Source organism: Gymnodraco acuticeps, unplaced genomic scaffold (genome assembly GCF_902827175.1).
Source record: "Gymnodraco acuticeps unplaced genomic scaffold, fGymAcu1.1, whole genome shotgun sequence".
NCBI lineage: Eukaryota > Metazoa > Chordata > Actinopteri > Perciformes > Bathydraconidae > Gymnodraco > Gymnodraco acuticeps.
This window is the reverse complement of record NW_022989890.1, coordinates 1,338,549-1,365,060: the sequence shown is the minus strand read 5'-3', so window position 1 is coordinate 1,365,060 and position 26,512 is coordinate 1,338,549. Positions and strand designations below refer to the sequence as shown.

The 26,512-nt window shown below is 41.2% G+C and overlaps 1 protein-coding gene across 1 annotated transcript; it reads left to right on the top strand.

Moving 5' to 3' along the window:
* The first annotated feature begins 567 nt into the window (after window positions 1–567).
* On the top strand, window positions 568–26,512 carry LOC117536369 (neuronal migration protein doublecortin-like). Its single transcript, XM_034201213.1, is given in 8 exon segments — window positions 568–723; window positions 4,314–4,742; window positions 7,039–7,335; window positions 7,337–7,372; window positions 17,279–17,381; window positions 20,119–20,208; window positions 23,022–23,122; window positions 23,763–26,512. Coding segments are annotated over 7 exon segments (1,047 nt in total). The 5' UTR covers window positions 568–723; window positions 4,314–4,379; the 3' UTR covers window positions 23,820–26,512.

The window sequence follows — 26,512 nt, the reverse complement described above, 5'->3', positions numbered from 1 at the left end:
TTTTCTTTTGAAGCTGTGAGACATATTTTTAGAATACAATGTATGTGTACTATCAAAACCAAGAAAAGTAAGAAAGTAGGCTGAACGTGTCACACATATGAACATGAGTGAAGAGTTAACACACTAAATATGTTGTTTTCTGAAAGGCCCTTTAAAGGCAACCAGAAAGGAAAGTTAAACACAAGCACAGTGGTATTGAAGCTTTTATCTTCCACCTACAAAGAGCTCACAGAGCTTTTTTTGTTAAATGGACTCAATTTATTGCACGGACGCACACAAAAAGCCTTATAGGAAGATAAGGATACAAATAAAGGAAGAGAAGGAGTTGGAGATGTACTTCCACCCCTTGACAGAAAGTGCCTCATGCCCACATATCATGAGCTCTCTAATGGGCTCTTTCATCTTTAACCCAATAACTGTAAATAATAGCTTCATTTTAATTCCCAGCTTGTCCATGCACCTTTGGAGAGGCTGATGTGAGCTCCACCCCAGCCCCTCTCTCTCTGGTACCCGCAGCAGGGCCACAGTGGGCGGGTCCACAGCTCGTTGGCTTTAGGACCCAGTGGCTCCTCCAGCAGGCAGGCAGCGGCTCGGCTCTCAGACTGAAGCAGACAAAGGCGAGGGAGAGACGGCGTGCCGCTATCCTGCTGCAGCATCGACGCACACATTCACAAACACACTCCCCCCACTCACACTCCCTTCTCTCCGCAAGCAGCGACGCAGGTGAGTCCGTTTACTGTGTGGGATTATCTTCAGACTTTTCCTGATTTAAGGAGAAATTGAAAAGGGCATTCAGGGTTTGCTTTTGAGTGGTCAAATTGAGATGACATTGCATGTATTTGGAAGAAATTATTGTAGGTTTTGAGATTGGAGCAGGTGGATTGTGAGTAGGTGTGAGCACACACCCAACCCCCTTTTTTTTTTCCTGAAGAAAAACTTGTATCTTGTGCGCTGCTCTGTGCCATGTGGCCACGCTCATCCATCATAAATGGCAAGTGTGGCATCAGGAAACTTTTTAATTCTTAAGCGACTGGGATTTAAAAGTATCTGTGCATGGCGTGGTGTTCCCAGATGGATGACTGTATGGATGAGGATGAGTGGTTGCTGGTTGGAGTGTGTAGTCACCGTGGTGTTGTGTGGGTGGCTCAACCGGGTGCACAGAAATAGCCACAAATATGAATGATCCCACACAATGATACTGCAGTGCTGCTGAAGCCTCTGAACATGCTTTTAATCTGTAAAAGAAGGCATTGATTTAGCTGGGGTGGTGAGTTTTATTCAGTTGCTGATAAAAACCTGTAGTGTGTCAATCAAGAGATTATCTTAATGTCATATAGTTTAACACTGAAAAGCTGTTTTAGTATATCATTATTGCTTCCATTGACAAGATGCACTTTCTGGAGCAGCCACATTTATGGTGATGTCACTCTGAAGGCAAGGCACCCTGTTTGAGACAATGGACTGTCCTAGTTGATGCTCCATTGGGGAAGGGTCACTGTTGGCTCTGCCCATTAGTGCGGCAGATGGGATTGAAACCTGGCCTTTGTCAGCTGAGGAGCACCCAGCAGTCCCACCCCTGTCAGCGGGCTGTCATAAAACCCCAGTCAGCAGCACAGCCAGGGGTTAGCAGGGGATTGGAGGCCCCGCCACATGGATGGGTGGCGGCAGCGTGTTCCCTTTTATTCCATATTAACAGGCCTCTGTTTGTCATTGTGGTCCCTTTTTTATACAGTATCTTTTTTATGCACAATACAGGGCATTAAATCATAGTGGACAATGATGGATTATTAAAATAGCATTTAATAGTCCTTGTTTCATTCATTGGTTTACATACACCGGATGAAAAGGTTGAAAGAGGCACAAGAGGCTTTTCTTAATATGTTAAATGCTCATTAGAAGAAGAACTGAGTGATATGTTTGAGATCAAAATGTAATAATTGGTGGGATATTTAATGCTAGGGCTCCATCTGAAGATTAGTTCAATTGGTCTATCAGAAAATCTCTTTGGTGACATTTTAAACGTCTTGTTTTGTCTTCTCAGCAGTCTGAATCAGTCCAGCTGCTAATGTCAGTTGTATTCAAAGAAATGACCATTGTTGTGCGTCACTCAGAACATACTCTTCAGGACATATAATGCATATTATGTTGATATAAATCCATTCAAATCCAATTAATCAGGAGAACCTCTCACTGAGGGTTTGGTTGAAAATGGCTACAAAATGGTGCAACATTGAACAGATTTTTTCGATGAGAAGAATCAAAACTGTGATGTCTGGTCTCAAACCTCATCATGAAAGAAAAGGTGACTTTAAGAATGCAAGGAAGACAAACAGAGTGTGTGTTGGTTATGAGCCACTCAGAAATTAGATGAGGTCAAAGACCAGTGACCTTTTAGTCAAGTCATGTAAACCAATTATGATCTGAAAGATGAACAAGCGACTGACATGCATGACAACTTGCCTTTTCTAGGCTTTTTTGTTAAGATTAAGGTTTCCAAAGGCTTTACCTGTCATCTGCACAGAGCAGCACTGGGTCAAACTGGGAAATACAAATCTTAAGGCAAGATGAACAGTGCAATCTTTAAAAGAAACAGTTGTGATCACTCTTGCGAATACGATTTGTTTAAGACGTTATGATGTAAAGGAGATTATTTCAATGGAGCTGGGCTTTAAACTCGGCACAGATGACTTCCTCTTTTATGTGGGTGTGTGTTTATGGGTGTGTATCAGTGTTCACTTCTGAAAGTGTACTGTATGGTTCAATGAGTTTTGTGGTTTTGAGTACTGAGTTGTATCCATCAGGTGGTCGATTAACAGACCAGCCTTAAAAAAAAAAAAAACAGCTGCTCTAGCCGTTTGCCAGTCCACCCTAGCATAAGTGGTTTATTGTTTATTGGCTGACCAGATGCATCTTTTGCATAATTCCTAGTAAACAGGAAGATCAATTGTACAATCCAGGCTATTATTGGGGCAAAAAACATTTAACATTTCCTTTCAAATAAGGGAAGGATTCAATGTAGTCTTATTGTGGTGATATATATATATATATATATACATGATATATTTAAACTCAGTTACTGTACCACTTTATCCACTTAAATGTTAAACACTGCTCTGGGAATCCATTACTTTTACGGAACAGTTTAGATGTGCTATATAAAACATCACAGGACATGTAATCTTGTATCTACCCGGTTAAAGTTTTATATATTTACAGTGGGATACCCAGATTGTATCTCTTGGGGATTGCTTTTGCTATGCTTTTGAAAGGAGTATATTACCTTTTTTTTTTTTTGCCTCATCACCCAGATTTGTATGGGTTGTCGTGTACTTTGGATTTTTCAACACCTTTTGTATAACATCATCATGCCACACATGCCTTACGTAATGTACTTACTATTAACTGCTTGACATTTTAATAAAAGAAAAAAGACACATTTCCCCCAAAGTAGTAAAAACTCATCCTGACATAAATGATCCGAGCAGATTAGCCTGTCAGTTTCTAATAGTTAGCTCGTTGATTTATCAAGACAAGTTTTAAGAGCTTTGCCCCCTGAAACATTAAGAATTGGTCATGAGCCAGAGACTTATTCATCTCGGCAAGTGAGACAGCGGCTCTCAGGTTTATGTAGGCGAGATACAGAAGTTGAGACATATCATACGTGCTTCTTGGCTCATGCAGCAGTTTAACAAAGGAAGATGTTGAATCTTTTCTAAGCAGAAATATAATCTTATTTATAATAATACATTTGCTCCACAGCAGTAGTGTTGATACAAGCCATTCACATATGTATTTTTCTTTGATAGTAGAGGTTTCATAAGCTAAATAATGAACCCATACATACAAAATGTTCTTTGAAGTGGTCAGGTTGTGTCTATGTTAGAAGCCGAATATCAATCACTCATCATCCTTTAGATCATAACCAGTCTTTAGTCTCGCTTAAAACGATTAGTGGTTTCATTCATTGTCCACCTATATGCAGATGAAACCATTTACATCATTGGAGATTGAAAGCATTCAGTCAGTGTCCAAAGTAAAAAAATTCATGTCTCGGTGTTGTACTTGAAACTCATTGTGATTCAGAACTGGAGACAAGTGTGAAGTCAGCCAGGGTGGGAAGAAGAGTTGTAGAAATTATCCCAAAGTACTAGAGGATATTAGATTGATATGTCTATTCTGACTTTTAAATGGTTGTTTATTTGTCGCTTTATTCCTGGTTTTGAAAATGGGTTGTGAATCACAATTACGTCTCAATTTCAGTGCAGTATTTTACTTTGTGACACATAACCTTACATACCGTTTTTATTTTCCAGACTCTCCGGAGCTGGTGACCACTGCCACACATCTATCTGTCACAACCATCAAAGCTTACAGTCACCATGGAGCTAGACTTTGGACATTTTGACGAGCGAGACAAGGCGACCCGTGCCCCACGAGGCGGGCGTCTGAACGGACTCCCCAGCCCCACCCACAGCGCCCACTGCAGCTTCTACCGCACGCGCACCCTGCAGGCCCTCACCAATGAGAAGAAAGCCAAAAAGGTGCGTTTCTACCGCAATGGAGACCGCTATTTCAAGGGCATCGTGTACGCCGTGGCCACCGACCGATTCCGCACCTTCGACGCGCTACTGGCCGACCTCACACGCTCGCTCTCTGACCACATCAACCTGCCTCAGGGGGTCCGCTTCATCTTCACTGTGGATGGCGATCGAAAGATCTGCTCTATGGATGAGCTAGAGGAAGGTAAGCATATGTAGTAGGATGCACCAAGCACTTAATATATCTGATTAAATTAGATTTCATTTAGCTGACGTCTCAATCCAAAACAATATGCAATAAGGACAGTAAGCAATTAAGATACAACCTCAGAACAATGAGAACATTGCAGATATATTCTCTTCATATTAAAAAAAACCCATTGTAAGTCCTGTTTTCTTTGTGAAACAGGTGGGTTTATAGTTTGTTCCCCAGTGGAGCCGCTGTAGTGAGTTAAAATTGAGATGCTATAGGCCGCCACATTAAAGATAACCTTCAGTTTTAGATCAGTTTCAGCACAGAAGATTTTCAAGTATAACATTGCCAATTCTGAAGATTAAAAGTCTTATCTTTGCTGTCTAGACTCCTGTAAGCTCTTCATACGATGCATCAACTTCTAATCTGATTGTTTACTTTAAAAGTATCCAGTTTCAAGGTCCACTTCTCTGTGGACAATTTTGTTGGGCTATGAAGAAGAAAAGATTTATAAAAATGTCTTAAACACAGAGAAATCCAGTTTGAATTCGACCTCAAATAGACTCGTCTCTGGCAGTGGTTCATACTCAGCTGAAGAGTCAGCTCTCTACTGCTCAGCATGGGATGAATGGTTCATTAACAGATGACATTAGCATCTAATTCATTAAAGAAACCTCCAGCCACAATTTGGGAGTGTTATTACTGTCGAGCGTCTCCATCAGCACCCATTCCAACAGTGGGTGGAAATTCCAATTAAAACTGCACCTTTTTTAATTTTCATCTCTAGTGAAAAGAAAGGATTGTAATGCTTTTACTCCAACACCAATCAATCGAATGTTTCTCAAGGCTAATTAATAAGACCCAGTTAAATGACCCAACATTAAGTCCTGGTCCACTTTTTAAGATCGTTCTAAATAAGTCTGACAGAGGGAATTGGGGGAAAAGCTTGACGATAAACTGCAGCTAAATTTGTTCGAATTGAGACGATCATGTCTGCTCCTTGAGCTGCTTAGGAAAGATGGAAGTGTGTGTGTGTGTGTGGCTCTTTTGCTTCCCTACGTGTGTGTGTGGGCAGTGCAGTAAGAAAGGGGCAGCACAGTAAGCACTGTGGGTGGTGGGGGGGGGATTGCATTGTGCTTCCTCTTGTGGGATATAATTAATTGCTCAATCTCTGCACTATGTAATCCTGTTCTCTGCCTTTGTGTTTGCTGTAATTTGTCCACATTTGGCCTAATTGTTGCCTTCTGGGTTCCCCTTTTGTCCAAATGTATCTCCTTCGATCTCCCCTGCTGCATTGTGTCTTTACTTTAATTCCACTCCCCGTATGAGCAAGAACTGCTCTAAAGATAGTGAATTGAAGAATGGCGACAAAATTGAAGATTATTTCGAGAATAATATGAAGTTGGGCCAAATTTTGAAATGTTTAGACAAAGACATGCATGTGCGAGCTGCAGCAAAGTTTGTAAATGTACAACACCATATTTTCCATTATTTCAGACGTCTTATTTAAATGCTCTCATTTTATATGATTTTATACCCAAAAATAGTCTATAATGCACTGACATGAAATCTGCTCAGCCCATCCCAAAAGGATTTAGTTTACTTAAGTTCACCAATCATTTTCAAATCACAAAGAGTTTCTCTCCTGCAGTGCCATTAAAGCAATAGGGATGCAAAGCATTAACTTGTGGTAATCCAAGGGTAAAAAACCTGGTAACTGAAAGCCTGACTGTGAAAGTGTTTCTTATTGACATCGTAAGCATTTCCCTAAACAAAGCCAAATTATTCTTAGTTGCGACATCATTAGATCAATGTCAGATGATATCCAAACTGTGAAAGCCCAAAGATTCTCCCAGTGGTCTTGATATCTCATCATTTGAGTTCCTGCAGTTTTAAATGGTTGAGTGGACACCTCTGGAAGTCTCAGGTGTCAACGTGTGTGTGTGTGTGTGTGTGTGTAGTGTGTGTGTGGTGTGTGTGTGTGTGTGTGTGTGATGTGTGTGTGTGTGTGTGTGTGTGTGGTGTGTGTGTGTGTGTGTGTGTGGGTGTGTGTGTGTGTGTGTGTAGTGTGTGTGTGTTGTGTGTGTGTGTGTGTGTGTGTGTGTGTGTGTGGTGTGTGTGTGTGTGTGTGTGTTGTGTGTGTGTGTGTGTGTGTGTGTGTGTGTGTGTGTGTGTGTGTGGTGTGTGTGTGATGTGTGTGTGTGTGTGTGTGTAGTGTGTTGTGTGTGTGTGTGTGTGTGTGTGTGTGGGTGTGTGTGTGTGTGTGTGTGTACAAACCCAAGCGTCCCTTTCTCTTTGCCGTCCCACGGGGCAAGCTACGTGTGTGCATCAGAGAACGTGTACACGAAGGTCGACTACACAAAGAACGTTAACCCCAACTGGTCCGTGCACGTAAAGGCCTCCGCGAAGAGCCTGCTAGCCTTTGGAGCCAGAGGTGGCAATGACGGAGAGGGCAAGGACTTTGTTCGACCCAAGCTAGTGACGGTGATGCGCAGCGGCGTGAAGCCTCGCAAGGCTGTGCGCGTCCTGCTCAACAAGAAAACCGCACACTCATTCGATCAGGTGCTCACCGACATCACAGAGGCCATTAAACTTGAGAGCGGCGGCGGTGAGACGGATCTACACACTGGATGGCAAGCAGGTATGTCTCACCTCACCTTTAGCCATTACCCAGCTTACATCATGCTCTAAGTTCAAAGACTGTTGCATGTGTCCTGCAGACCAGTTGCATATGAAAAGCTATATCCAAATATACCACACTGCTAATGTCTTGTTTGTCTGCATTTGTTTAATGTGGTTTATGGCCATCTTTTTGTAGCATTAACTGGAACAAAGGAGGTACTGTGTGTAAGCAAAGCTGCACAGTAGGAAGTAGGAAAATCTGTGGTCAAGATTAATGACAGTTCTTCATTCATACAGCTACCAGGATCAAAGTAAAGAAGGACACGAAATAATTTGCTTTGTAAAAAAAACTACCTCAAATAATCACAATGCATCTTTCAACATCAAAACGAACACAGTAGATAGAGGTAGAAATCCTCCCTTTGGTCAACAGAGACAGAGCAGGTCCATGAGAACAACCTGTGTGTACACTATGACCTTCATTGTCTGCAGTCTTTATTCTGTCGGGGGCAACATATTGTCCTGTCTTGTGGTTCAGGTCATCAGTATCTTGTCGACCTCCCTTTGTTGTAAAGTTGTTTTTTAGGCCATGAGACCATCAGCCATTCAAAAGACCTGGGAAGTTCTGTCTTCCATCCTCTGTAGTATTGAACAAACGACCAAACCCTGTTTTGTTGTGTTGATCATTTTGTACCCATTGTTACTCTATTAAGAGTGGTTCACGCATTACATTACATTTAGCTGACGCTTTTATCCAAAGCGACTTACAATAAGTGCATTCGACCAAGAAGATACAAACTTGAAGAAAACAGAATCATATAAGTACATCAGGTTTCATAGAGCTAAAACATTTCAAGTGCTACTCAATAGCTTTAGATAAGGCCAGTCCTTTATTAGTATGTAAGTGCTTTGTTAGTAATTTTATTGCTCGAAGTGGAGTCGAAAGAGATGACTTTTCAGTCTGCGCCGGAAGATGTGGGGAGAATATGGGTCCTTTTTATTTTAACATGTGAACCTAACTAGCACAGTGAAGCAAGGACATGTACAGTACTCAACCTTCAATCCTTAAAGCTACCTGAGAGTCCTTTATGTATATCCTTTTCTTGAGCTTATGAACATTTTCAGAATAAAGGATGTCATGCACATTGAATTTGAGTTGGGCATGGTGTGTCAGGTAGAATATAGCTCCTTTTTTTAAAAAGGAAAAAAAGTCTTTCTTGCCCAACAGATCCTACTGTCGATTTTTGAAGAAAATTGCCCAGTGTCCCTGTCCTCAGACTGCCCCAGCGACAGTCAATCTAAAAAAGGCAGTGTGTTCTCGGGTTGAATTTCCATTTTGAGAAGATGAGAATCAAACTACAGACATTTCATGTTCCACAGGATAAAGGGCAAAGTGTCTTGAGAAACCTTCAGGATTCTTTGGGGTTAGTTAACGGACCATTTGGTTTGTTGGCAAAAAGAAAACTGGGCACTAGAATCCACAGGAGAATACAAATCTGATTTCTACAGGCTGGCTGTGGATAGTAAACATTTGGATTAACATAGACGTCTATTAGAAACTGACCTTACTTCTCACCTGATTTTATTTATTTTTTACCATTTTCCTAAACAGTTTTGTGTCTTCTCCAATATATCTTCCTCATTTTGTAAATATTGGTCCCATTTAGAGTACAATGAACAATAAAGTATTGTATTGTCTATCCTGCCGTTATGATAAAGTACATTTTTATTTGATACAATTTATTATATAGTCTAGTACCTCCAACCACTGTGCACTGGGACGCAGCTTAAGTTTAGCTAAAACAAAAGCATAATAGTGGCAAAAGCCGATCTACTAATCCATAAGGCACACAATATGCTTTAACTTTGCCTGAAAGTCCCTCCCTGGGGGAGACTATTGTTTCCTCAACACACTGGCTAAGCTTAAGGGACATAATGTTTTATTCATTGTTAGCTTTATTGGAGCCATGCAGGGTCACCCACCTGGAAGACTGTGTAAAGTCTGTGAGATGGACCGTCTAATGTGTCCTTTATATCAACATGTGCTGCTTTATAAAGAAATAAATAACCTTGGAGGTAGCAGTGTTTGGCCATTCAATACATATCGTTTTCTATGACCTTTTTGACTACAACAATTCAACAATCCTGATAAAATGTAGGTAATGATCTATATTTCACACCTGTAACCAACTGCACAGATCAAATACCTGCTATCCAGACGATTGTGAAATCCCAGTTAATTAACGGAGGATGTGGGAGCAGGGCGTGGAATCATGTGTGGAAACCAACATGGACATCTGTTCCTCAGTCCTCTCTTTGATATGGCTAAATGTTCGCTAATTCTCCTGTGGGGACCTTTTTTGCTGTATTATTCATTACAGATGGACTGGGTATTGTGCCCTGCTGAGCTCCTTTAGGTGTTGTCCTTCAGTTTTTTTCCTCTGTATAATAAGGCTGGAATCACTTGTGTCTTGGAGGAGGGGAGGGGCGCTGAAATGAAAGATGAGGGAATTTTGATTGTAATGCTCTCTCCCTGAGAGCGTCTGTCTGCCTGAGGTTCTTATACCGGTATTCCTCTGGCACACTGGCTAAGATAACCTTTTCTTTCTTTTTGCACTCGCCTTTTGGCATACATTTTATTCTTATGTTTCATCGTTTTATCTTTATTTGATTGTGGTTGAGGCTGGTTCCTTAAATTTCCCCCCCATGCATTTTTAATGATATGATTCCACAAAATTAACAGCCACCACATGGCAGCTGCTTAATCTAGCATGTTGATTAATTTGTCAACAGTGTGGATTAGATGAATTATATCATGACGAGTGTCCCGATCGCTGTTGGCCTCGTGCCAGTTTCACTGCATTGCACAGAAATGTGAGAAATGCAGCACACGTTATTGTGGCAGCCTTTGTGTGAGGCTCACTGCAGCTGCTCTGTGGTGGAGGTGATATGGTGGAAAGCAATATTGATGCAGTGCCCGCCCCTCCCTGCCCCGATCCTCCTCTTCCCATTCCGTAGCGATAGCTGCTGGGACCGGTTGCTAGGAGACCACATCCCAGGCACAAAGAGAGCCCAGCTGGTGTGGACCGGTCTGTCAGATACCACATCCTGTAGCGGGTGTGAGGGGGGCACTATCAATGCAAGCCTCACATGTCATGTCTCTTTAACCTGTATATGCATTCCATCATTGGGTGTGGGGCCGCAGTGTGTGTGGATCAGGTTCAAAGGATCGCTTTGTTGGCGAGATAAAAGGTGATTTAGGTTTTATTAGAATTTTTTTAAATGCCTTCTTGGTCTTCCTCTTTTTCCCTCAGCGCTTTGCAGACTCTAAAGACAGCCAGCCTGCCCTCCTCTCTTTGTCAGAGTTGTGAACATAATCACTCCCATTTCCCCTCAAATGCTGCTGCTTTTCACTTCAAACAGGAAGGGTGGGGCCGCTGAATTCATTATCCACTCTGAAAGCAAATTAGGATAATTTACATTTCGATGATTAGTAATAGTAATTCCCGTGCCTAAAAAAGAAATAAGTACATTTCTTGATTTGCCCTCACTGCTTTAGAAGGCCACATTAAATCAGTGTATTCAATTCCTGGCAGCCATTTTGTATGAATGTCTATTTAACAGAGGTGTCCTGCATGGGAGAATAGTTCTGATTTGCATTTAGGATCAAGTGCGTGTTCATTTGAATTGCACTTTGGCATGTTTTTCGTCTAATAGATGCCAAATCCAAATGTCATTTGTGAAAGATGTTGAAGGAACATTGTGTTGCGTTGAGTCAGCAGCAACGGTCAAGGTCTTTGTAACGTGCCCATTATTCTGACCGGGGTTTAGAAATGGGGCTTGCATTTAATTCCTTTTAAGAAAAAAAAGAATTGTCAACAAAGAAAAAGAAACCTCGGGCACAAGGTCACACTGCCATTGTCAGAGAACAAAAGACTCCAATTTGCCTTTAAAAGTGAATAACGCACGGTAAGGAATGATTGGGTGAATAGGATATGGATAGAGGCATGGATTTAAGGCTCCTTAACTGACTAAAATACATCCAGTAATGGGGAAGAAGAAAGCCTGCCTTTCTCTGGTTATCAGTGCTCTCGCAGTCTGCCTGCTCTTGCCATGCTGCAGAAGCAGTTGTCATGGCAATAAGCTCCGCTCTGGATTCAGCTTTTGACAATGGCTGTAATACGCTGAGTGTGCTTTTTACATCGGGTCTTACCTGCTTGCTCTCTTTTCCTCAGCCGTCACCACAGATCACTGAAGCCACATTTCACTCACACACACCCCCCCCCCCCCACATACACACACTGTTGAACAGACGCAGACAATCAGGCTGACAGAGGGGCGTGGCACCCCTGATGAAGCATCTCGAGCAGACATGGAAGCCTGTATGCGTCCTCTGTGCCCCCCCTCTCCTGTACAAGGACCACATCAACAAGTGAGCATGACCCGGGGGGAGGGGGAGGGGGAGGAAGTACAATTTAATAATGCTAAGAAGACCACATCCGTCAGCCAATGGAAAGCCTGTTTCCTCGGGGGGTGGGGGAGGGGGGTGGGGGTTAAAACAACATCAGGCACCAGCTGCTCCCCATGACTGTGCAGTTATCGCTGGCTAACTGGCTCATCTGGGCTCCAAATGCATCCGGAGCACCTACAGTAGCACACAGACTCTGTCAGGTCACCAAGGTCACAGACGGGTCAGAGAGGAGAGAACAAGCCTCATCAGAGTGAGACGAATCATTGCTGCTGCTCAAATAATGGCTTCCTTTGTCTTTTGATATACTGCAACTGACTTTAGTCGCCTAATAAAAGCTGTTGCTACAAGAGTCCATTATTTTAGGCCATGATAGTCTGTGAAACCCTCAGTGAAATGGACAAAATGGAGACGCTGTGTGTATTTAGGAGGTGCTGGTATTGATCAGGTCTGTGTGCCTCCAGTGAAGGAAATGGTGTGGGAGTTTCCCCATGGGCCGGCAAAGCAAGGTCTTACTGGCTCTTTTTCAGCCTTTTATACTCCACTTCTCTCTCGCATAGCTCAGTAATGATGAGACTACACAATGTAACATTCAAAGAAAGCTAACTGTGAGATTTCTATTATGCATATTTTTTTCAGTTTTGAATTTATTCAAATGCGCGACCTCAACCTCATGCCATCCCTAGAGTCTTATCCTCTAACTAGGGCTGTCAAGTTAACGCGTTAATAACGCGTTAACGCAATTTTTTTTTAACGCCACTAATTATTTTAACGCGATTAACGCATGTGTATTTTTTGTCCTCGGCCGCCCCGTAGTTTCAGAGCGCATCGAGTTTAAAATACCATCTACAAGCTGATGCTGACAGCCCCGCTCCTGCCGCCCGCTTGTGGCAGACCACACTTCCACGCTCACCCGGCAGGCAACCGACTGGCTGTTGGGAGGACCGGGAGGGTGTGTGTATGTGTGGCCCGAGCGAGCGAGAGAGATACCTTACGTGCATTGTTGTTGTTAGCATCTGGTGCTAGCTAGCTGCGCTAACGGATATGGAGCTGTTGAAATGAAAACAGAGGAGCGACATTTCGCCACAACTGCGCCGAGCACTTGACTTTATGCAGGAAGCCAGACAGTGGGACATTGTACGAGAAGTCAGCACACTCAGCACGGATAGTGCGCAAACATGATTGCAGCGTCCAGGCAGCTCCCGTTCGAGCATATGCCTTGAGTTGCACATAGCTCCAACGATCCATCACACACACACTCGCAGCGCGCGCGCACACACGCACCACACACACACACACACACAAACACACACACACACACCATTTGTATTGTATTATTGTATGAGAGAGGTTCCAGGTTGAATTGAGGCGAATATTTGTAATGTTCAGAGGTTGTTGTGTTTAATATTCATGAGAATATTTGTCATTGTTCAAATGATAATAAACATTAGCATAAAGCATATTTGTCCACTCATATGTTGATAAGAGTATTAAAAACTTGAAAAATATTCCTCTAAGGTACATTTAGAACAGATCAAAAATGTGCGATTAATTTGCGATTAATCGCGATTAACTATGGACAATCATGCGATTAAATATTTGAATCGACTGACAGCCCTACCTCTAACATAAAGAAAACACAGTTACATAGAAAGTGCTGTAGTGTATAATACAAAACCCCTTTCATAAGTGAAATGCTTTTTTTGTTTCCGGTGATTTGGGTTGCGGCAGAATGAAACCCCTCAAATTTACCTGAGATTATTATAATTAGTATCATTCTATTGTCTCGCCATTGCTGACTCGTTAACACCGCTGGTGAGCCTTTACACTTGGTCAGATAAGCACTGATTATGAGTCACGACAGAATCGGCATTATGCAGCATTAAAATAACAACACTGCTGCATGCAGATCAATTAACACGCTGTGTGGAGTCAGAGATGAGACGGATAACAGGCCTGGATGATAATTTATGTCTGCTCTGACTGTGCTGCTGGAAATATCAAGTCAAGACAAGCAGGAGCCTTTTTTTAATATGTTTCCTGCAACTTCACACACAAGATATGGCAAGAAACTGCATGTATATTGTCCTGAGACATTTGTTTTTAAAGTAAGTTCATAAGTTGGCATTGATTTGTTTAAACAGTTTGAGTTACATCTGGAATGAGAGCCAAAGTTTATATACAAATATAATCAGACAATATTCAGACCGTCTGAGCAAGGGTAGTTTAATGATATTGGATACTATTGGTACCATACTCTATGGACCATTTATCATATTCACTCTCTTATAGGTGATACTGCATGTGGTTAACTTCACTGTGGCTTTTCCATGTTGGTTTAATAAATGATAAAAGATCAAACATCACACATCCAAGGTTATTCCCAGACCTTTTCTGCTTTGTAGAACATATAATGGAAATGAAAAACAGTTCTATAAGCACCATAGAGAGGACCTACATAACTTGGAAGTGAAGTATTACAAAGTGTTGAATTTCTATTTACCTCTCGACTACAATGCCCTAACGACCCGTCTGCGGCCTGTGGACAATCGTCCGCAGTCGGGCCAAAAGAACACTCTGAATAATTCAGTTGTTGTAGTTGGGGGATCCCTCCATAGCTGCTGGTGGTGTTGGTGGTTTTTGGGGGGTCATGTGGTCCGGACAGCTGGTGGGGCATAGATTAGGGATGGGCTTGGTGGGACAGAGGGTGGGGGGGCACCTGGAGTCTGGAAGGAGCCAGTTTTTCAGAAAACCCCACCAGCCTTCCAACAATAAACACACAAATCTATGCCTATATTTATATGTATATCAGTGAGGTGTCAGAAGCATGTGCAGTATGTTAATATGCCGTATGACGGGGCTTCTGATAATCTGATAGCATTATGTCTTCTTTTACTGCCCTTCTACAGTCTGCTGGCAGTATTATGACGCATTTGACTGACCTTTTCAAATTGAGAGCGGATGCTTCTCAACCTATATCCAAATGTTTCCAAGCGGACCTGCCCTTTCCTCACTGCAGCCATGTTTCAAAGGGACTCTGACATTTTACATTTGATCTGATCACATGCTAAACAGAGCGGTTTTCCACAACATTTCTATCAACTTTAGACAGATGTCAAAATACATTTGTGTTACTTTAAACATTAACTCATGATGGGCATCCCATGGGATAAGAAAAACAAATGTTGTTGTTACTTGGAGTTTTTTAAGGGACACATTTAGAATGATTTGTGGTCTTAATGACGCAAGAGCCCCAATCAAGGATCTGATCTGTAATTGTACAGATAATATGGATCTAACGGGACCCCTGTCGGGAATAGGATTAAAAGGATTGCTTAAATGCAATGTTTTTTGAGACGATTACCTAAGCAGGATAGATGCTTTCTGAACCATGGGGTTAAACTCATGTCGTGTCATCCGGTTTCTTTGAAAAAAAAAAAACCCTCCTTGTTTTCCAGTATTTATTTTGCATCTCATATAAGTTAAGTGGACAGATTTAATGTGATGAAATAAAGTAGCGCTGCCCGTCAGGAACCATCAGAGACGACGGAGTTTCTGGTAAAGAGATTAAGGTAGCAGTCGGTCGGATAAACACTTTATCCCTTTAATCAGCTCTGTTCTTAAAGCTATTAAAACATGGACAAGCCTCCACCCTCCCACCCTTTCCATCTCTTCTCCTCCACCCGCTGGCCCTGTGGGGGGGAAAAGAGCGATTTGTTAATGCTTCCATCTTCTGATTAACTGTCAGGTGCCCTCGTTGCCCCACAACAGTTTAACCTAATGAAAGTAACATGTATCTAATCTCTTGATAATGAACACAGAAGAAAGAAGAAACGCATTTCCGGGACTTTTAAAGTAGGCTGTAAAACCAATTAGATTTAGCTCCCTGGAGTCAAAGCCCGCTCTCTATGCCTCGGCGGGATCTCTCAGGCCTGTATCCGGGGAATCTTGTGGGACTCAGAGAGGGGTACAGCTGTTGGATGCCTCGCCTGCGAGTCACCAACACACACTTTTAGCATCTCTAGCAGGACGGAGAATCAACATGGCAGCTGCTGGGGTGGGGAGTTCCCAATTTATCTGCAGCTCATAGTTTGGATGCGTATCACAAAGGAAACCGTAATGCATCTTGACTATTCTGGCGGGCGGCCCAACATGGGGGTTATCTTTGTGCCTTGAACCCCCGCAGAGAGAAAAGCAACAGGGTCTTGAGTTTTAAAAAAATGAGCCCCAAAAGTAGACAAGTTAATAAAGACCGAGTGAATCCTTCAGTTCAATTAGTTCATCTGACAAAATCCAATAATTCAAGTGAGGAATAACAAAGTCACTTGGTGTTGAAAGGCAAACTGGAAATGATGCTTTGTAACAAATAAAAAAAATAAAAAAACCAAGGGGAAACGCAGCTTTTAGCCTGAATGGTTTTAATAGGCGTGCCTGAGCTGGTAATGGTGCCCGTATAATGGAGAGTGGAGGAGAAGGTGTGGCCCACAGACATCTGTCCACTGAAGCCATATTGTGCTAACAGCTGCTATAGAGTGAAGAAGACCCCGGGGAAGGAAGTTGAATCATTTAAACACTACAGAAAAGATGTAACATGATCCTCGTCTGTTTTTTCTCTGCCTTTGTGTGTGTTTTGTTAAATGCACCTAATATAGTATGTTAACATGGCAAGTAAAACACAAAGGTGGCGTACTGCTACCTGAAGCTGACTAAATCATCTTGGCTGCCATACAAGATACACAGTTAATTCATCCACATGAATGTGTGTTTATAGAGTTCAATTCATTACATGAAATGTACTAATCTTGTACCATTTACTTTGTCTGTTTCCTGTCTGAGTGAGCACATCATCCATGGTCCTCCTCTGCACTGGCAACACTTCTTCTCTTGGCTGTATTGATAACGCTTTGCACAAGTCCTGAATCAGCATTTAAAATGAACATTATTAAATGATGAGTAATAATAGGACCAGATGAATATGAACAGATTGTCCTTTCTTGGCACACACTTGTTCTGTATCCCTCACATTAAGTGCACTCAAGGCATTGGTTAGCAGATATGTTTAGCCATGCTAGCATCTCGACAACCATCACATAGATTGCCATGAAATGCATTACCAATTCATTTCCCACTCATATGCTCATAACTTTGGGGATTTCTTAACTATCATTTCTAGTGCCATCACCAGATGTACATTTCAATGTTCTTTGAAACTTCAAAGCTGATGACCTTTCCATCAGTGTCAGCTGTACTTTAAGTTATTTTGCAAATGTTTCAATCTTGCAAATGTTTGCAAAGATCTGGTAAACATTATACTTGCCTAATATTCATATTTTAGTCATTGTGAGCATTTAGTATGGCAGAAGCTAGCGTTGCTTCAAACTCTTGTTTGCTTTTCTATGAAAGAAGTGTAATGCCAGATTATTAAGGGTCTAACGTTTCTGTTAACTGGCTCCACAGGTGACTTGCCTTCAAGATTTCTTCGGTGAGGACGATGTCTTCATTGCATGTGGACCCGAGAAATTCCGTTACGCCCAGGACGACTTCTCTCTGGATGTAAACGGTGAGATTTTACATAATTGATATGGTCACACATAATGGTGATTATCAGCGTTGTGTATTGTAAAACCATGGTAAACATAGAGTATGAGCTTTATGATTATCTTGCAGCAATACTGTATCAATCAAAAACAATTCATTTGAAATCAAATGTGTAATGGCAAATGACAGCAACAACTTGCACATTAAAATACTTGACTGGGCTCATATACTGTTAATGTTGATTTTACACATCTACTTAATAAAGTCTTGATGATAAAATGTTTTAGAAATGGGATATAAAAAACCACCCTAACCTGTAACAATCACTTTTAAATCATTTTCAAATTCTGATGTTCTGTTAGTTTCCCACATTGCACTGGGGCACTTCAATGTATCAGTCATATTGAATGTGAAGACTAGAAATGTCCACATAGATCGACAGCAAAATAGTTCCAGGGGTGTAGGTTATTATATCAGCCACCCATCAGGGGCTGTTCAGACTTATCAATATTATATTCACGTACAAAGCTGTGCTGTGTTCGTAGCGAGGAGCAACATGATGTATGTGAGAGGAAGGCAGAGCAAGAGAGAAGTCTGTTATCTGCAGCTGGCAGCAGGGGTAGGAAAAAAGGTAGAGAAGAAGAAGAGTCATTAATCTGTCTGGTGGCAGGTTTAGGCCAGCTGATCTGCTGCTGCTGATACTGCTGAGAAGTAGAGGAGAGAAAACGTAAAGCCTCCTCTTGCTGAGTCTCTGCTCCCGGCAGACCTGGAAACCCTATTTTTAACAACCCACTTCCACCCACACCTAATGTCCCCTCTTCAAATCATTCAGTATCTTCTAATTTACTTTCAATCTTAACAGTGTCATTATTCTCCCTTCATCCTGTCTCTTTCCCTCAGTCTCTTATCAGGATGAAAGGGTGGAGCAGGCAGTACATTTATAATGATCTTTCAGTATACTCCCCCAGTGGTGCCAAAGCTAAATTGTTTCATTCAGTCTTCAATAACCTTGGGGCAATGCTACATAAAATGGACGACCGTCTGAAGCACCCAGACATTACTGAGGAGTAGTGGAGTAGAGAAAAAGAGGGGGTCGGTCTGCAATATAGAGCACATGAACAAGATGATTAAAGGGGCCCTATTATGCTTTTTGCCGTTGTCTCTTTCCTGTAGTGTGTTAAATAGGTTTTTGTGCATGTTCTGCCTCCATTGTGACTCGTTTGTTTAGTTCTGTAACATATAGTGACATCACTTAGTAACCCTTGCGCTGCTATTGGCTAGCGCTCCAACACATTGTGTGTGATAGGCTAAAGGGCAGGTCATCTCTAAGTGGTTGACCAATCATAACAGAGGTTCATCTAACCAATCAGAGAAGACTGGGCTCTGGTTTCAGACAGAGGGTGAACAATAAAGACCTTATTGAACATTAAAGCATGGAGACATGTCACAGTAGAGGCACAAAATATGAACCTGAAAATGAGCAATACTGTATATCTCCTTTTTCAAAAGTTGATGGGTAATGAGCATCCCAAATGTATACTTATAGGGCTGGACTTTAAATTGTTTTTTTTTCTGCTGACAAAATTACCAAAATAGATCTCTTGTGGTTATTTTTCACATTCCTCATGTTAAATAAAAGACTGTGATGGACATGCTGGCAGAGGGGAGGACAGGTGAACCTGCAGCTCTGTTTAAGCAGCGGTGACATCAGTTGGAGGGAGTCTGCGTGAATTGACTCGAGGCTAAAACAAAACCCTGAGTAGACAAGACAAGCTGCCACTCTGAAGCATTGTCAACACTGTGGTGGCACACCTTGCAAACAATGGCGCATGGATGTCGACTGTATCCAGTAGTGTGTGAAGGTTAAGAGAGAGAAAAGATCCCCGGAGACGGAGGGAGGACAGATAGTATAATTAGCATCAAAAGTGGAAGAGAGGAGGAGGGGGGGGGGGGAAGAGAGGGAGTCTGACAGCACAAACACAGGGGGAGATGCAGAGGGAGGAGTAGCAATGTCTGGAGTCTGTCTACCGTGATTAATACACTGACCCAGAATACTACATACTTTAAATGTATATAAATGCTCACTGCTCTACATCTGATGAGTGCACTAGCATCAGGTATCACTCTAATAGCCTGTAAACCCAGGGATATCGAGAAGGCAAAGCAACTATGTACAGTGTGGGCTTCTTATTGTTCATTTAACCATTTTTAGAAACGCATATTTTCCAACCTTTACAAAATACCCTACTTTAAGGATAATGAATAGCTTTCAACAATTGCATTTCTCAACAATTTATGGTGCCATTTTTTTCACTGCTTGTGCTAAAACATTTGGGTAACTTCACTGCCTACCAACTCACCACCTGTACTATTTTAACCTTTTCACTTCCTTTAGGGCTGTCATGTTTAAAATACACGAGTTCAACAAGCCATTCAGATTACACCAATCGTGCAAAAATAACATTCAGAAAGTGTCTCCAATAGCATATTTTTAGTAATTGTAAAAAACATTTTCTTCTTCCTAGGAAAATGTACACACTTACCTATTTATCAGTAAAGTATCAGGCCTGTTAATTTTGTATTACTAATTGTACTTAGCCCTGTGGTACCTTGCCTGTTTTGTTCTTTTATTTTTTCATTGTCTCTTTTGGTTAACTTAACTCATTTTCTTCTGATTCCAAATATGAACACATGCAGCTCCCACTTTCATTTTGGGAGAAGTGATGTTTTCTAACTTTCTTGTGTGCTTCTGTCCACAGAATGCAGGGTGATGAAAGCAACCAAAGCCCAGCGTGGCTCCGTTAAGAGTCCTGGTCCGATCAGGCGCATGAAGTCTCCGACTGAATCAAGTGAGCCCATTTATTATCTCACCCACACTGCAACACTTCCTGTTTGAAAATACAGAAACAAACTGACCTCGCCTTGTTCTAGAAATCAAAACAAAGAGAGCTGGTGGAAAATAAAACTAGGCCATTTCTGCTGCTGTACAAATAAATCAGACGTACAAAGAGCAGAGTGATGGAGAGAGCTGCTCCGTCTGTAGCTGACCTTGACCTTTGACCTTTGACCTTACTCTGTAGGGAGTTGTTAACATAAAGATAGACTTTTCCTCTCGGGTCAATACTATGATAAAAGATGGTTACAAATTACAATCGAGCATGCTTCCAATGAGCACATTTTAAAGATGCTAATGAGAGAATATTCTTTCCTTATATATTTATTTAATATAATTGTTTTACTCTGTTCGACTTTGGAAAAGATCAAAAGGCAGAAAAATAGTTAAAATCCTGGTTCCTCTCTCTGTTGTCTTGTTGTGCTTGGAGTGTTTTTTTTCTGGGGGGTCCAAACAACATCAGCTCCTTTATCTCACTAAACACCCCATAAAAGCCTCTAATACTTGAGAATGGGGACAGTCTTTGTATATCGAGGGTAATCTGATGAGATTTAGAATAATGTTGTTATTGCAAATTCTGTAAACACATGAATAAAACATGATAAGTTAACAAAGACTGTGCAAACAGCTTTTAGCTGTTTGCTCGACGATCATGCATTTTTAACATTTAATAGTATCCAGGAGCCACTAGAGCCTAAGAGACACTGGGGCCTGCTCGTGCTTGAATCTTTTATGTGAACAACAGCTTTTAAAAAAACATTGCTATGCCGCCTCAGATTGTAAAGCTGCACCATGAGCTGGCTGCACAGTTGCTGCTTTGAAATCTGATCGGTGCAGGCATGAAGAAGAAAAGCTGTTTTCTTTGACAACTTCGACCATGAACACTGGAGAGGAAAACATACTTGAAAGTTACTTGAAAGTTATTGCATTGCTTTTTATCTCCTTATAAGCAGTTCCATTTATATTTTGCTCAACTTTATTAATTATCCATATTATTTTATTGCTATTTACGATGGCCAACCAACCGAGAGATGTTGGATCTTAAAGCCTGTAAAAGTACGAGTAGTGTTTTCCCAACACTTGGAAGACAATTATTCAATCCCCTGGAGGATAAATTCACAGTTTCTGTTTCATGCCACTTAACGTGATAAGTGAGGGGGAGCTCTGGCGTCTCGAGCACTGCAGGGTCCCTCAGTCCTTCAGCGGTGCTGAATATTTTATTGATTACTGATGGGGCTGATGGCCTTTTTAAAACAGCAGATGGTTGGGCTTCACGCTGTGGAGGCAGTAAACTGTTGAGCATTACCCACCTCTGTAACACCTGAGGGGTCAGCATGGTGAGGAGGAAGGGGTCCAGTATGTGACCTGCATATGTAAACTGGGATTACTACTGATAAATCAACTTAATGGGATTCAATCAATCAAATCTTTCCTGGTGATAGTGATGCAGGGGTCAAGGCTTTTTTTATGACCAACCCCCACCAAACCTGTTATGAAAGCCAGTCTGCACCTCCTGACTCAGAAGTATATATATTTAATCAACCAAAATAACCCAACCCACATTTGTGAAAGGTGTTTTGCATTAACAGATTATTGATCTGTTCACACGGATAATACTGAGACAAATCGACCTCCATATGAGACCTAAAGGGAGACAGAGAGCTGACCCTAACCCGCACAACTCGAAAATCAAACTGCTCTATTTCCTGCTATGAATTTAAAACCTCACATAAACAGAGGCTGCACAAAAGTGACAAAAAATGATTATTTGGTATTAATGTTTGGATCAGTATTAAAAATACTGATTTATAGTCAGATTAGGGCTAAATACACTCACTGTTAGTTATATAGTTATATTCGAAGATGAAAAACTGTAAAGTACTGCAGATTTTAAATTGTCCTGTTATACGAGTCTAACTTTCTTCAGCTGTTGACAACAATAATTAATAGACTTAAGGTGCAAACGTTTTAATGAAGTGAATACATTGAAAGTGTGTTTGGCATGGATCTGGGATGAAAGCCCTCAATGAAACAAAGTAATCTCCAATCAGTCCTCGCCACAGTGGAATGAGTTTTCTTCAGAGATGAATACATCTCTCAAATGTAGGAATCTGAAGACAAAGTGGGCAACTTTGCAGTCTACAGAGAAAAGGTTACTCTGCCTACTCTGTCTGTTTCATCTCTGAATGAAATAGCTGCACTCTCTGTTCAGTGTGTGTGGGAGAGCTGCTCATGTTTAGATATACTGATTTTAAGATTCAAACATAATAGGACTTGTTATTTCAGGGTTTTAAACAGCTTGTAAAGTCTGCATTTGTAAATCTGGCTGAGTGGTTAAATGAAGCCTGTGGCATTAAGTTGGTTGACAAGGAAGCGTTGTGTTTTGGCTCAAATTTACACTGGCCATCTGGCTCATAGTGTTCACAATTCTTTTCATCTCTTCACAGACAAAACACTCTCTTTTTTTAAAGCACTTAACACACACAACTTAGATATAAACACAATGTTTCGCACAGAGAGAATCCTAGCAACGTGGCAGGACGCAGAGCGAGTGAATAAAATGTCATCCAACAAACGGAGAGCTTGTCAGCTACCTTGAGACCTGGAGCGACAGCGTCCCGCTACACTGAAGCCAAATGAGGCCGCAGTTCAGGAGTGACTTTTCTACAGAGCAAAATAAAGAGTTCCAGGCTTCTCTTTCCAATCCACACTACTGTTTACCTCTGTTTCTCCCTCCCTCTCATCCTCTTTCCCTCTCGTCTCCCTCAGCCAACGGGACGGGCTCCAGCAGCCAGATCTCCACCCCGGTGTCCCGCAAGCATTCCCCCACCTCCCCCCCCACCAGCCCGGGCCACAACAACAAGCAGAAGGTACCCAGACTTCTCTCCCTCTCCTCACCTGCCACCTCTTTGTCCTTTTTGATCCAAAGTATATTTTACACAATACCATTTTGTTTTACAATTTTTACTTCTAAGGTGAGACACTAAAAGCAAAATCATTGTCTTTTCATGCAATGGTCAAATTTGATTAAAGAGTCTCTAGTATACTTTTTGGGGTTTTCCTTTTCCTGTAGTGTGTTATAAAGATTATGTAAATGTTCTTCAAAGGCTAAAATCCCAAAGTTTATCTCTCCCCCCCCCCCCCCCCCCCCCTCTGCCTGAAACGCTTCCATTGGACTACGTTGATTAATTCCGTAACATATGACATCACTATGTAACAATTACACTTGTATTGGCTAGCACTCAAACACATTGTAAGTGATGGGCTAAGGGGTGGGACAGCTCTAGGCGGTTGACCAATCACAACAGAGCCGACCAGTTGAACCTTTTTGAACATTAAATCATGTAAACATCTCACAGTAGAGGCAAACAATTCAAATATGAACCTGAAAATGAGCATGTTAAGTTTATGCCCCATATGCATGTTTAACCAATTAATTTCAGAACATTTGTACTACAAAACATATTGTCTTAATGTAAGTGATAAACATGCTCCTCTGTGTGTTTGCAGGATCTCTACTTGCCCTTATCTCTGGATGATGATGACTCTCTGGGTGAATCGATGTAGAGCGTCCTCCTGCCTCCTCTTCGGCCTGAAACACAGAAGTTTTTATACCTCTGATGCGTTCCACCTTCACTCACAGTGCCACCTGTTGTCTATGAGAACCAGTCTCTGTCTCTTTTAAGGCCTTAGTCCCCAGGGCTATGACACCATTTGCTGCTTGAGAATATCACAACCCCCTTTTCAATATGTTTCGTCCACGTTGAAAGAATCAGCTCACTGATGTTCAGATGTTTGTTGCTATGTGTCACTATTTCTCAACGCGGGCACACAGTCCACTGACCAGCAGATTTCACGGGTGTAAAAATTTCACTTTGGTATCCATTTTTTTTTTTAAAGATTGCACTCTAACTTTTTTTTATTTTGGTCACATACTCTCAAGCAGCAAATGGGTTTTTTAAAGGGTGTTACTCAACTTTTTCACTTGTATTCGTAATGTTCCTCCATGTCCTCCGTCCTACAGTTAAAGGTGTGAAAGATCATTTTAAGAGGAAATCTGCCAAGCCAGATAAAGTCTTTCTAACCTGCTGTAAATACTGTGTATAGCTATCCATCATAACATCTCTGCCCAATTTCCATTGCTGTGCTTCCATAACGTCACTACAATGTCCGTCTAACATTAGCTCAATATGGTACAGGGTATGGTCAAAGTAAAAGAAAAACAGCCAACAAAACGAAGTCCCACCACAGAGGGGGAGTGGGATGCAGCTCGTGAAGAGCGTTATCTGAAGCCCCATCGACTCGTATTCCCAACTGAATATATAAACCAGAGATTATGAAACCTTTTTAAAAAATTAGACTTTTAAATGAATATAACAATGGAGGCCTCAAAATCCTATATTTGGCATTCATCTTGTCTAATTAGGACGAGGATAAAATAATAAAAAGCATCCCACATGGCCCTCAGTGAAGTCTTCGTGGGTGTTTCCTTTATTTTGACCTTCCTTATAGAGATTAGGAGAAAATACCCTCTGTGTTTTAGATTTTCACAAACTGCAGTGCATGATATTAATGAATGATGAAACCTAGACTTAAAGGACCTAATGGTGCATAAAAACAACCAAAGGAAAAATATTAGGCCTTTTTTTTTTTTTTTTTTTTTTTTTAAAGCCAATACACATACGTCTAAAAAAAGTCCCCTTGTTAGGCCCGGTCATCAATGGTGGTGAAGTTTTATCATAGAATATGTGAAATTCAAAGATTAATAAATGAAGGTCTCAAAGCCAAAGTATGATGTTCGCAGTACGATAATCTTTAGCCCAAGAGTTATAGAAAAGGAAAAATACGTAACTTCAATAGTTGTACAATTCTTTAAATATCCTTGAGGAAGCACACCTGGAGATGTATGCATGTTACTTTTAACAAATCAAAATAACGTTGAGATTAAATCATAAATTAGAGTTTTATTGGGTGCTCAAAGGTAGTGGGATCCTGTTTTGCATGGCTCAGCATAGTTCTCAGATACAGGAGGGATGAAAATGTAACGGTTGTCTAAATCTATGTGGGTTTTCAATTTTTATAAAGTTTTATTAATTTATATCAAGGGTACTTTTCTAAGATTTCTTTCTAGTGTAACACTAGTACTTTTTCCAAACCTCTGTGTGAAACTTTCTATGGCCATATTTCTTATTTCTATCGTCACGACGTGCATCGTGTGTCTTACAAATCTGTCGAAAGAAAATAACCTCAAATTTTTAGGGAATCAAGCCTGAAAATCGCTAAATTGGACGAAGCTGAAGCACAAAGCAGGGAGCTTCTATTTTATCACAGCAACAGACACTTTACCGTCTACTTGCCAGCATTTAATGCGTGACCACAATTCATTTATTAATGTATTGAAGATGAAATGCTGCACATGTAGCATACTTTAAATTAACATCTATGCATTTGGATTAAAGAATAGTTAACAATTGTCTGTAGGAAGGACCTTTTTATACCCAAAAGCATTAAGAGAAATGAACTAAAACTGAAATTTCCATTCAGGTAATCCATAGTGATAAAGGGACTGTCTGAAATGTGTATGTCTTTAGAAGTGATCAGGTGATCAGGTCCTCTGGAAAAACTCTGAACAGCTGTGAACTAAACATTTCTCCTGCAGGGAGTGCTTTCACGCCAGCACAATAAAACATCAGCTAATCACTCTGCCCTCCATTTTGTACAAATAACCCATTTGTTGTCAGTCAGTTCCATATAACCTCTCCATGCTAATAATGTTCTTGTTTCCTTGATTTTTCTAAGCTTCTTACAGCGCTACAGCATAAAACATAACAGAAAATGTCGTCTTGTTGTTAACCTGCCTCCACCATCTAAGGTGGACGGTGTGAACTCATCACCTACAGTGGTGCCTTTTTCTTTTTTAGATGACTGTCTTTTGATAAAAAAATAAATAGAACAGGACATTTGGGATCTTTGTTAACCGCTGTTTGTAAAACATTTTTAAACGTCTTGAATGAGGACGCCTCCCGACACACTTTGTTTTGTAGAGCTACAGGACACTTTATCATGGTGTAAATACGCTCCCTCCTGTTCTCTTTCATATGTATGCCTTTCTGGGGGAATGAATGACTTTTTTTTTTTATCTCTTGGAAATGTACAATGTCCTTTTTAGTGGTATTTTGCAATGTCACAGTGGCTTGTTTCAGTGCTTCATTCAATGTATTAACTGGTATCCTTTTGCAATTAAAAACAGTTGTATTTCA